The 12266-nt window shown below is 36.1% G+C and overlaps 1 protein-coding gene across 1 annotated transcript in view; it reads left to right on the top strand.

Annotated features, from left to right (window-relative positions):
- MON2 (MON2 regulator of endosome-to-Golgi trafficking) overlaps window positions 1–12266 on the top strand; it is a 117956-nt gene that overhangs the window by 85742 nt on the left and 19948 nt on the right. The window contains exons 24-28 of the mRNA XM_040490429.1: window positions 466–1094; window positions 5546–5689; window positions 6282–6299; window positions 6583–6711; window positions 10754–10944. Coding sequence (XP_040346363.1) covers window positions 466–1094; window positions 5546–5689; window positions 6282–6299; window positions 6583–6711; window positions 10754–10944 — 1111 coding nt within the window. The remainder of the gene's footprint in view (window positions 1–465; window positions 1095–5545; window positions 5690–6281; window positions 6300–6582; window positions 6712–10753; window positions 10945–12266) is intronic.

Genomic DNA, 12266 nt, shown 5'->3' with positions numbered 1-12266 from the left:
CTCTTCTTGGTGCCCTTTGTCCCTAGATCTGAAAAAAAATTTTTACTTGATTTTTGGGTTTCATTGATTTTCTTTTTTTTTTAATTAAAAAAATTTTTTTATTTATTTTTGAAAGAGACAGAGTAAGAACACAGGAGGGACCAACAGAGAGGGAGACACAGAATCTGAAGCATGATCCAGGCTCTGAGCTGTCAGCACAGAGCCTGACATGGGGCTTGAACTCACAAGCCATGAAATCATGACCCAAGCCGAAGTCAGACGGCTGAAGTCAGAGGCCTAACTGACTGAGCCACCCAGGCGCTCCAAGTTTTCATTGATTTTAATTCACACTGTTAGTACCTTAGTACTTGATCATATTTCTTCAGTTTTATAAGAATTTAAGCAGAAAAATAAATTGTAAAGTTTGCAATAGTCTGAGAAATCTTGACCATTTTGATAGATTTTGTTTTTCTCTTCCCGATACAGGAGATTTTTCAAGAGCATGGGATGTTCTTCTTGACCATATACAATCAGCTGCACTCAGCAAAAACAATGAAGTATCTCTGGCTGCCCTGAAAAGCTTCCAGGAAATTTTACAGATTGTGTCCCCCGTCAGAGACTCAGATAAGCCCGAGACACCACCTGCAGTTAATGTACCTGTGCCTGTCCTGCTAGGGTCCCTATCAGGCCCTGGCCTGAGCAGACCGTTTGTAAGAACAGATTCCATTGGAGAGAAACTTGGACGATACAACAGCTCTGAGCCACCCATAGTTACTGACGAGCTTGAAGATTTGAATCTCTGGTGGGCTGCGTGGAATACCTGGTATAGAATTGGATCGGAAAGCACTAAGCCTCCTGTTACTTTTGACAAATTGACTTTCATCCCCAGCCAGCCTTTCCTTACAGCTTTAACTCAGATATTCCCAGCTCTCTACCAGCACATAAAGGCTGGTTTCAGCATGGGCGACTTGCAGAAGCTGGGAGTCACACTGCATAGTGCTGTGTCAGTCCCCATAAGTTCAGACGCGTCCCCTTTTATTCTTCCATCTTATACTGAAGCAGTTTTGACAAGTTTACAAGAAGCTGTGCTTACAGCTTTAGATGTTCTCCAGAAGGTAATAGAGTTTCAGTGGCTGTCTAAACAATAACGTGTGTGGTTCTCTGGAAGTTTTTTAGTTTGCCACATATTTTTTAAGATAAATTCTGGATCAGCAAGATTGTTGTATATGCATACTTTCAGATAAACCCAAGGTTCTAAACATCCAGTTACTTTAAAAACTTAGGGCTTTCTGATGTATTTGAAAAGGTAATTCAGGTTTATTTTGAGAGAGTTTCAGAAACTGCCTGTATCCTCTTTTTTCTATTCACCAACATTTTTGGTTTGATTATGCAGCTCTTCACAAGAGGGTATATACTTCTCTGAATAACAGCTTTAGTGAAGTACTTCTATAATTAGGAAATCAATAAGTTATGGGATTATATATATCTGTATTTTTTTCATTTTACTTAAATTTAGCTCTGGAATTGTTGGAAGCTTATATTTTAAAACAAGAAGTAAGAATAAATTTAAAAGTATGTTTCTCACAGAAATTGCAAAAAGATAGATTTTACCTATGTGTGTTTTGTTACTGTGAAAAAGTTACTAAAACAAACAGACCTAAAAATCATTGAGCAAATTCCAACTAGCAGGCAAAACCAGATCAGAATCAAAGAGTTCTCTAAACCAGCAAGGTAATTGTTGGCACAATTCACAACAAACAAACTGCTAAACAGAAAAATGCCAACCGAGGAGCCAGCAATTCCAGCAAAGTCGCTGTGACATTCTAGCAAAATTAGAATGGAACTAGATTCTGATTACTCATGTGTTACCAGATTTGTGTATGGCAGATCGTTTTCTAATTAGCTGATTGCATTATATCCAGCTGGAATGATGAAAACTTTCACATTGAAAGTAGTGGTTTCTGCTACACCAGAATACCTCTTCACTGGCTCTGGAAGAAGTCTAGCTGTGCAGTAACCTTGATCTCTTTAACCCTAGTTGTCTGTGCAGAGAAACAAATTGTGTAGAAACTTAAATTTTAAGAGAATCTGACGTTTAAAAAAATTTATTGTAGGGTTATCAGTTTTCCACAATCGAAATCAAAATAGCTGTTTTTATTTTCAGTGAAGAAAAAAAGTAGCCTGTTAGTACCTACTTTTCCCCCCTTGATTGACCATGCACATGTTACTTATGCAGTGCCCTGGAGGGAATTGAAAAGTTATTCTGTCAGCAAAACAAAGCACAGACCTTAAGTGATGTCTGTAATCTACAACACGCATTTAGATGTTAGATTCAGGTTTTTATAAACAAAGAAATAACAACAAACCTCCAAAATTCTTTTCAAGGAAAAAAAATTATTAATTTTATTTATTTATTTATTTATTTATTTATTTATTTATTTATTTATGTTTAATGCTTTTTATTTTGGGGAGAGAGAGAGAGACAGAGAGTGCAAGCAGGGGATGGGCAGAGAGGGAGGGAGTCACAGAATCCAAAGCAGGCTCCGGGTTCTGAACTGTCAGCACAGAGCCTGATGGGGGCTCAAACTCCCTAACCGCGAGATCATGTGAGCCAAAGTCGGACGCTTGACTGACTGAGCCACTCAGGCTGTATAATTTTATTTTTAAAAGCTCTGCTTTAGCAGTGTGAGAACAAGTAGAATCATTTACTTCAACTACTAGGAACTTTTTCTGAGCTTTTACTAGTTTTGAAAACAACATATACCTTCATTCTGAAACTTAGGAAGCCTTATTTGTTGTTCATTTGTATCAACTGATGCAATTTTGCATTACTAATTCTCACTCTAGCTGTTGTTTATTACTTCTATAATTATCTAAATGGTATTTTATAACACTTGAATATGATTCAGACATAAGGTGTCTTTAATATTTCCTAATGGAAAAAGTAAGATATTTCACTATCAGTAAAAGTGTTTCTGTATTTTTTTCCCACGTGTGTCAGAAAATTTTTTCATAAGCAAAATTTACTTGCTTTGGGACTTTATAATTAAATTAGTTTTCCAACGAAACTTTTTATTGGTTAAAGATAATTTCCTTTGTAAAAAACTCATTTTTTATTTCACGTTTACCCTTACATAGTTCAAAGCTACAGAGTGACAGTCTTCTCTTGGTTTTTAAATCACTGGATCCCACTAAGTTTAGTTATGTATGCTAATTAATTTTTCTTGGCCAAGATATTTTGACATGCGTGGGACCTGAGAATTTGATTCTGTTTTCCCTGAGTTCTGAGGTCAGGAGACTGCATCTGTCTTATTTATTACTAAACTTCCAGTCAGATGGCTGGATGCTGTATCTGCCTCCATCATCAAGACTGTTGGAGGGGTACTCCAGGAGACACCGGCACATTGTGTGTGAATGGTGCCCGGGGAGTTGTGCAGTGAAGCCCTGCCTGCTGCTTAATGGGGCAAGTTTCTGACTCTCTTTATTCATGAGCTTCCTCATCTATAAAATGAAAATGATAAATCTACAACTTTTTTTCTTATTAAATGGGATTTGCAAGGCATTTACTGCTTGGCACAGTTAAACATTGAGTGAATGTTAGCTGTTACTGTCTGTATCATCAAGTTCCCTGGCATGGATCTTAGTATCTGAGTTGAAGAGGCAAAAAAAAGTCTTTGTATAAATAGGCACTGAATGAATTATTGTTTAAGGACTTAATAAGAGAAACCTTGAACCACAGGAGAGGTTGGATGTCCATTTTCTGTTCTTGTTTTCACATACAGTTTTCAAACTGGACTAATAGGAAATGTGCAGCTTGCTGACTGATTCGTAGCTTTTGAACTGAAATCTGTTATCAGGTTCACACTATAGTTTTTTTCTGATATACAAATTTAAGAACACTGAAAGAAAACCAATAACTTTTTCTTAGATGGAGTTTTTTTTTTTTTTTTTTTGAAAAATGTCAATTCAATAGTATGCATTTTAAGATCCTGGAATTGCTTATTAAGTCAGCTATAACAATGCAGTATGTTTTCTTTTTATAAACAGCTACTGAAAATTGAAATGTGTAGTCAAAGTCATTGTTTGGTGCTAAGATATTTCCAGAGAAACTGTTAATACTTAGTTTTGTAAGGTAATCATATGGGCTTTACTTTTTTTTAGTCCTTGAAACTTAAGAATCCACTTAGGATAATTTTTTCTTTTTCACAGTAATTACTGCTTATTTACTTCTGAGAATTAAGACTCAGCAAGAGCTTAATAAAAAAGAAAGTGAAATTTAACAGAAGCAGTCAGTAGAGTGATTTTTTTAGGCTGTATACCATTCAGATTCCTCTAATTCACTATTACAGAGAAAAATAACCAAATATTGAGAGATAGTATTAGACGTCTTCTTTTTTTTTTTTTTTTTACATTGTATTTATAGGATGATCTAACAGGTATGGGCAGCACTTTGCTTATCTACTTTATATTTCAAGACACTTTTCTCTAAAACTTCAGTTAAAACTAAATGGCTCTGTCTTCTCTGAGGGAAGATAAAATTAATCTATTACCTGACAGATCAAAAAGCCATGGGTTCTGGAAAACCATAAATGTTGTGTGCATCTTTTTAAAGGAATTCCCTAAAAATTTTAAATGCTTTGAATTTTGATCTACTATTTTGAGAGTATTCAAGTGCAGAATGATTATGTTTTTTGTTTTGTAAATAAAGCGCAAGTATATTTTAGATACTACATAAATACTATCATTGAATATTTTTCACACAGAAAAGAAACATTAAAACAGGAATATGTGAAAGGATGGGAGGAGAAAACACATTTGTTGCTAGAAAAAATGAAAATATAAGACTCAAGTACTTTCAGGCTATCTGAAGTAATTAAAATCTGTAGTGTCAGGATATGTATTTTATTCTGTTTTATCAAATTATTTATAGCAATAAGTTTAATTTCTATTAAAAATTTTAAATTCTTTTGTTTTAAATCAAGTCTGTATATTCAGATATATTAGACATTAAATATACACTGCCAGGTCAAAAAATTCACATATACATTTCTTTTAGAAACAAATTTTCACACATTTTCCCAATGATGGTATACATGATTATTTGTTAAAGTTAGGAGACTAAGCATAGAGCAGAAATCAGCTGTCATTTCAGTGAACTGATGCCATTACTTAAATAGAAGTCAGTATCAGTCAATATCCTCTTGGTCAATGAAGCATTCTTGATGACCTAATGGCTGTATTACTGAACAAATGATCGGATTGTGGAACCTCAGGACTGCCTGGGACGCCTCTTCAAGTGCTTGCTCTTTTTCTAGTCTGTTAAGTAATAAATCACACTTTTTATTAAAAGGCATGTTTTAGCTGATCAACACAGTTAGCTTACACTGTATTCAATAATAGCTTAAAATAGCTTGTAATAGCTCTGTCCTTCAGGGCTTATAAAAGATTGTATAATACTTATATAAAATAGGACAGTCTTTCAGATTCTTTGGTTAAGTGCATATACAGTGAAGAACTTATTGGAATTTAGATTATGCATTCTGTTGTTCATATTTTGCTTTTATAGGCCATCTGTGTAGGGCCAGAAAACATGCAGATAATGTATCCAGCTATATTTGACCAGTTACTGGCATTTGTGGAATTTTCCTGTAAACCTCCACAGTATGGACAGCTGGAAACAAAGCACATTGCAAATGCAAAATATAATCAGGTAATTTACTCTAAATTATATTTTCTCTGTAAGATTTCATGCCTTATTAACAGTTCCACTTAAGATGGACTTTTGAGTATCTCAGAAATTTGTCATTTACAAATAAACTTTCATATGTCTGTTAACAGTTTAAACTGAAAAGAAACACTTTTTGGAAAACCTTTTCCGTGTTCCATTTTTTCCTTGTTTTTGACTTTCCTTTCCCAAGTAGTTCTCTAGAAAGTTTGGCCTTTCATGTTACATTTTTCTTCAGAGGTCCTTTCTTGGCTGCCCACCCCATTACAAAATGGCTTCTAAATCCCTAAGCCTAATCTTGTCTAAATATCTGTAATACAAAATGAAGAAATCTGTGTGTGCTAAATAAATTGTCTACTGCTGGTGTGAAATGTAGTTGGATTTTATGTCAAAGATAGCCATAGTTGGCAAATTTTGGCTTTGTTTTGGCTTAGAGGAAAAGTAAGTTTCTGAATGCATGCACAGGCTGATTTTGTTCCCTCAACATAAAATAATTTTACATCATCCGAAAAGTAGTTTTAATGTGTATTAACTTTTCTCATTCTATTTGTCTTGCAACACAATGGAATCACAATAGATCCAACTATTTGCACCGGTGAGTTAAATTTCCTAAAATTGTCCTAACCTATTGGCAACAAGTAAAACACATCCTTCCCAGTACTTGATAGAATGCTCTCTGCTTTTTCTGATAGTTTTAATTTTTGCCTGGCTGAAAATTACTCTTTCATGAAGTACGTATCTCTTTGAAAACTTTGCATGTGATATAATCTTGACCTAAAACCAAGGACTGAACTTTAAGACAAAGAAGGTTTCTCTTTGAAAACAACATAATTTAATCTCATTTATTTTTAACTCCATGTGAAAATATTACTTTTTAGGCGGAATGGGTAGCCTTGAATTATGTACCGTTTGCTGAAAGGTCTTTAGAAGTAGTTGTGGATTTATACCAAAAAACAGCCTGTCACAAAGCAGTGGTGAATGAGAAAGTACTCCAGAATATTATTAAGGTATCTTGTTTTTAATTTCTATACTTTCACTTGATGATGATACTATTATTGAAATTACAGTAAATTATTGAAATTATAGGTAGTGATATATTATCATATATTGAGATAATGGAAAATATTTATATAATTATTTGTGGGGCCTTTCCCCAACTTTCATGGATCATATTTAGGAAGCCATTTTTCTACAGTATGAAAAATTCTTTTTTTTTTTTTTTTTTAATTCACATCCAAGTTAGCTAGCCAAAGTATGGGAAGAAAAGTTCTTTTTTTAATGAAAAATATTTTAAAGTAAGTATGCATTGGATTTTTTTCACTTCTTAAATTTTGCCACAGGATAACAAAGTATCCTGTTTCTTATATTTCAAGGTTGATGAGTATTCAGGGGAGAAGTTTATAGCCCATTGACTTAACTGATCATGCATGCCTTTTCTGTTTTTAAAGCCAGTTCCCTAGTGTATGGACAACCATTTGCAAAAACTCATCTCTAGTGGATTATGTCTGATTCTTCCAAAGTCTGTTTCTTGTTTTTTTTCCCTGTGTTTTGAATAACACACCTAAACCTTGCCTTCTATAGGCCAATATGAACTGTCTTCCCTCATGGAGAAGGCCTTTCTCTGTTTCAAAGCTCATCCTTCTCCCTGTGTCCCTCCTTTCCTCTTTCCCTCTTTTTTTGTTGGTGATGCTTTGTTTCATTTTCCTTTTAGTCTCATAAACTGTACCTTGGAAAGATGATTAAGCCCTTTATAGAAGAACTTTCTCTCACTTTACTTCCTACTCAAATGGCCCATCCCCTTTCAGCTTTTCTTTCCTTCCAAATTCCTTAAACAGCTTGTGGCCTTCATCTAAGCTGCCACTCGCTCTCACCCCGCTGCATGCTGGCTTACTTTCATATGGTGCTCCAGAAATGACTTAAAAGTTTAGAAGATCAAGTCTTCAAATCCTGTGTGCTTTTGTAATTATCCTCCTTGTCCTATGATACTGCCCTTAACCTTCTTTAAACTCCTTCCCATGATTTTTGTCGTACTCTTCCTTCCCCTCCCTACTCATCCCATCACAGCTGTTCTCTCCTCATTCATTGAGAATAGTTTGTAAGCACCTCTGTTGCCAGGTACTAACTAGTAGAAATTTAAAAATGAGCAAGATAATTCTTACATTTAATAATTCAGTGAAGGGAATATAGAAAAGGCAGACAAAGTATGTTAAGTCCTAAGTGAAGAGTACACAGTGGATTCAGATAGACCTGCCTGAGTGTATTGCTGTTTACTTGCTGCTGTATAATTTTGGGTAAATGGACCTGTCAGAGCGTTTCTCATCTATAAAAGAAGGTTGATACCATACCACTTATATGTCTTAACTATTGAGAGACTCATTCGAGATACAGCTTATAATGATACTTGCCAAGTAGTCAGTGCTGAGTAAAAAGTTAGGTTCCCACCTCCCATCCCCCATAGACAAGGAAATAACTGAACTGTCCAGAGGATTTTGGCAAGGATCAACAGAAGTGACACTTGAAGGAGTAATAGATTTGCTAGGGAGAAGGCGAGGGATTAAGCAATGTAAAAGATTGTGGTATTTTTTAAAGAAATTTTGAGAAATTCCATTTAGGGAGATGTCAGGACCTAGAATAAGTCTTAAAAAATAGCTATGGTTCTTATAAGCCATTGTAAGGAATCAGACTATTCTTTAGCCATTGAAGAGTGACATGAATCAGTTTGTATGTTTAAAAGAATTAAATAATCTTTTTTCTGTACTCCTTCCCCCTACCCCTTTTAAAAAAATGTTTGTTTATTTTAAGAGAGAGCTTGTGTGAGCAGGCAGAGAGAGGGAGAGAGAAAATCCCAAACAGGCTATGCACTCACAGTGTGGTGCTTGAACTCAGAGAACTGTGACAGCATGACCTGAGCTGAAATCAAGAGTTGGATGCTTTGGAGCACCTGGGTGGCTCAGTCAGTTGAGTGCCCAACTTTGGCTTAGGTCACAGTCTCACGGGTCATGGGTTCGAGCCCCGCATTGGGCTCTGTGCTGATGGCTCAGAGCCTGGAGCCTGCTTCAGATTCTGTGTCTTCCTCTCTCTTTGCCCCTCTCCCACTTGCACTCTGCCTATCTCTCTCTCGAAGATAATAAATAAACATTAAAAATAAATAATAAATAAGTAAACATTAAAAAAAACAAGAGTTGGACACTTAGCTGACTGAGCCACCCATGCGCTCCTATGCTGCCCTTTCTTAATGCCACTCACTACACTGTATTGTGATTAATTGGACAAGACTCTTTCTTTCTCAAAAATTGTGAGCTTTGTGGCAGCAAGAGCAGATTTCTCAGTTCCACACAGATTTACTGAGTATATGCTTTAAACCAATCTCCATCTTAGTTGCTTACATGTTTTTAAACAAAAAATGTACAAATCACATAAATCTACTGTGTGTAACATTCCCTTAATTTCAGTAAAATATTAATTGTAGTAGTTAATTATATTTTTCTTTTATCTAACCTTGAGTTATAAAATGTTAACTTAGACTGGCCCTTGTATAATTTAGCACTGTTTTCTTTGCAAATGGCAAACACTCAGGCTCTGATTAGCCTTAACAATAAAAGGGATTTATTGCCATGCTTAGTTGGAAAATTCAGAGATGGAGGGTTTTAGGATTGGTTTATCCAGTGGTTCTGCAGTGTCAACAAAAATCAAGTTTTTTTTTTTCTCTCCATTCTGCTTTTCCAAAGATTGATTACACCCCATGTTTCTCCTCATAGTTACAGGCTAATAAGGGGTTTGATGTCCAGTAAGAGGTGTGTGTATATACGTGGTTCTTATCATATTATTCTTCTTAAGTTTCTAAAATTAACCTTAATTGGACCAGCTTTAGTCCTATGCCCAGTCTTGAACCAGTGATTATGGTCAGGGAAATGGAGTAGATTGATTTGCTTAATGAGCTAATCATCTCTTTACCCTAAATCCCAAGTGGAATTGAAGTCAGGTTCCCCCAAAGCACCTGGGGAAAGGAAAGGAATAGATCTGGCTAGGCTAATTATCTCTTAGTGGAGGCCCATTTCATGCTAACATGTAATGGTTCATGAAGTGAGTAAGTAATAATTTGTATGGACGATGATGAAATTAAGTTTTATAATCACTCCATAACCTTGAAATATGAAAATTTATCTCTGCTACTCTTTATCTTTGTGAGACTAGGATTTTTATATAAAAGTAGGATTTTTACTCTAATGTACATTATCTGCTGATATGCTGAAACTGGGAGTTTGATCAGTCTAGCCTTGTAGTTGCTGGATAGAACTATAGCCAGAGGACTTCATTCTGAACCACCAAATTAGTTCTTTAATGGTTTATAGCGACCTACCTCAAAAGTTGACCAGTTAAAAAGTAAATCTCAACATCACAGTCACATCACTGTACGTAACTCAGATGCTTTACTCCTGTATCTGCAAGGGTTAAGGAATAAACAGTCTTTCTGAATTATCAAACTTACTGAAATAACTTGGAAAATGAAAAAGTACATTAAAATGTTAGAGTAGAACATTAAGTTCAAAGAATTTTAGAGATAAAACATAAGACTTCAAAGTATTGATGCTTTAGGTTATATTTACCTAACCAATAGTGAAAAAATACAAGGTGTTGATCTTTCTTAAATGGGAGAACCCCATCAGTCAAATTGTTTTCTGCTAGGAAAAATATGGCAGAACGTTCTAATTCTGTAACAGTAAGTTGAGAGAAACTGTGAAATTTTAAGTTTACTATTCCTATCTTTTTGGATAACATCCCTATATTTTATGATGAGAAACTGAAGTTCAAAAGGTTGTTACTCATTCAAGGTCATTGTTTATAAAATGGAAACAGAATATCTTTTTAGGCAGTAGGATTTGAGGACCATGTCTGAAATACTGATTTTTCTAGAAAGTAATATCCTTTTTTTAAGTGAAAATACCTGTGCTCTTATTTTTTTCTCTTTGCTATAGTTTTTTTAAGTAATTAAAGCTGTATTTATATATTTTAATTAATACATATCTTAAATTGTCTTTATTTTCACAGACCCTTAGGGTTCCTCTCAGTTTGAAATATTCCTGCCCTTCTGAAAGCACATGGAAACTAGCAGTATCTTCTCTCCTCAAAGTTCTTTCTATTGGGCTACCTGTTGCCCGGCAGCATGCTTCTTCTGGAAAATTTGACAGTATGTGGCCAGAACTAGCCAATACTTTTGAAGACTTTCTCTTTACTAAAAGGTCAGCTCATTCAATTTTACAATTAAGACAATCTCTCAAAAAGTACCTGTGATCTAAAAACAATCTTTCTCATTACTCATTAACAAAGTAATTATTAAGACTGCCATGTTGGGGCGCCTGGGTGGCGCAGTCGGTTAGGCGTCCGACTTCAGCCAGGTCACGATCTTGCGGTCCGTGAGTTCGAGCCCCGCGTCGGGCTCTGGGCTGATGGCTCGGAGCCTGGAGCCTGTTTCCGATTCTATGTCTCCCTCTCTCTCTGCCCCTCCCCCGTTCATGCTCTGTCTCTCTCTGTCCCCAAAATAAATAAACGTTGAAAAAAAAATTAAAAAAAAAAAAAAAAAAAGACTGCCATGTTGTATACGAAGCAAGACTGAGTAGACCTTTATCCACTAGGTACATTATCATGAGCAATGGAGATTTTTGCTTTTTACACTGTTTTTGTTTTTTTAAGCTTATTTATTTATTTTGAGAGAGACAGAGGGGGAGAGAGAGAGCCCATGTGCAGGAGAGGGGCAGAAAGAGAGGGAGAATCCCAAGCAGGCTCTGCGTTGTTAGTGCAGAGCTTGTTGCAGAACTCAATCCCACAAACGGTGAGATTATGACCTCACCTGAAATGAAGAGTCGGAAGCTTACCCCACTGAGCCACCCAGGTGCCCCTACAGTGGTTTTTTTGTTTTTTTGTCTTTTTAAATGTTTATTCTTGAGAGACAGAGACAGAGACAGAGCAAGAGCTGGGGAGGGGCAGAGCGGGGAGGGACACAGAATCCGAAGCAGGCTCCAGGCTCTGGGCTGTCAGCACAGTGCCTCACTCGTGGTTCAAACTCAGAAACCGTGAAATCATGACCTGAGCCGAAGTCAGACACTTAACCAACTGAGCCACCCAGGTGCCCTGTGTTTTTAAGACAGAAGTCTGTAAGACAATATGGATGCGTCATAATTAAGGTTTTAACTTGAGGAAGCTAAGAAGATCTGTTTTTTAAATCTGCTGCCCATTTGACATCGCAAGAGGAAAACAATTGCAATAAATTAGTGTTGCACCAGAATAAATACGATTAGTGATGATCATGATTAACTCTTTAAGATGTTAGTTTTGGTGGGGGCACCTGGGTGGCTCAGTCGGTTAAGTGTCCACCTTCGGCTCAGGTCATGATCTCACGGTTCGTGGATTCGAGCCCCTCATCAGGCTCTGTGCTGACAGCTCAAAGCCTGGAGCCTGCTTTGGTTTCTGTGTCTCCCTCTCTCTCTGCTCCTCCCCCACTCATGCTCTGTCTCTCTCTCAAAAATAAATAAATATTAAAAAAAATTTTTTTAAATAAAAAAAT

The sequence above is a fragment of the Herpailurus yagouaroundi genome, unplaced genomic scaffold (assembly GCF_014898765.1).
Source record: "Herpailurus yagouaroundi ecotype Mexico unplaced genomic scaffold, PumYag 182, whole genome shotgun sequence".
NCBI lineage: Eukaryota > Metazoa > Chordata > Mammalia > Carnivora > Felidae > Herpailurus > Herpailurus yagouaroundi.
This window is presented reverse-complemented; position numbering and strand designations above follow the sequence as displayed.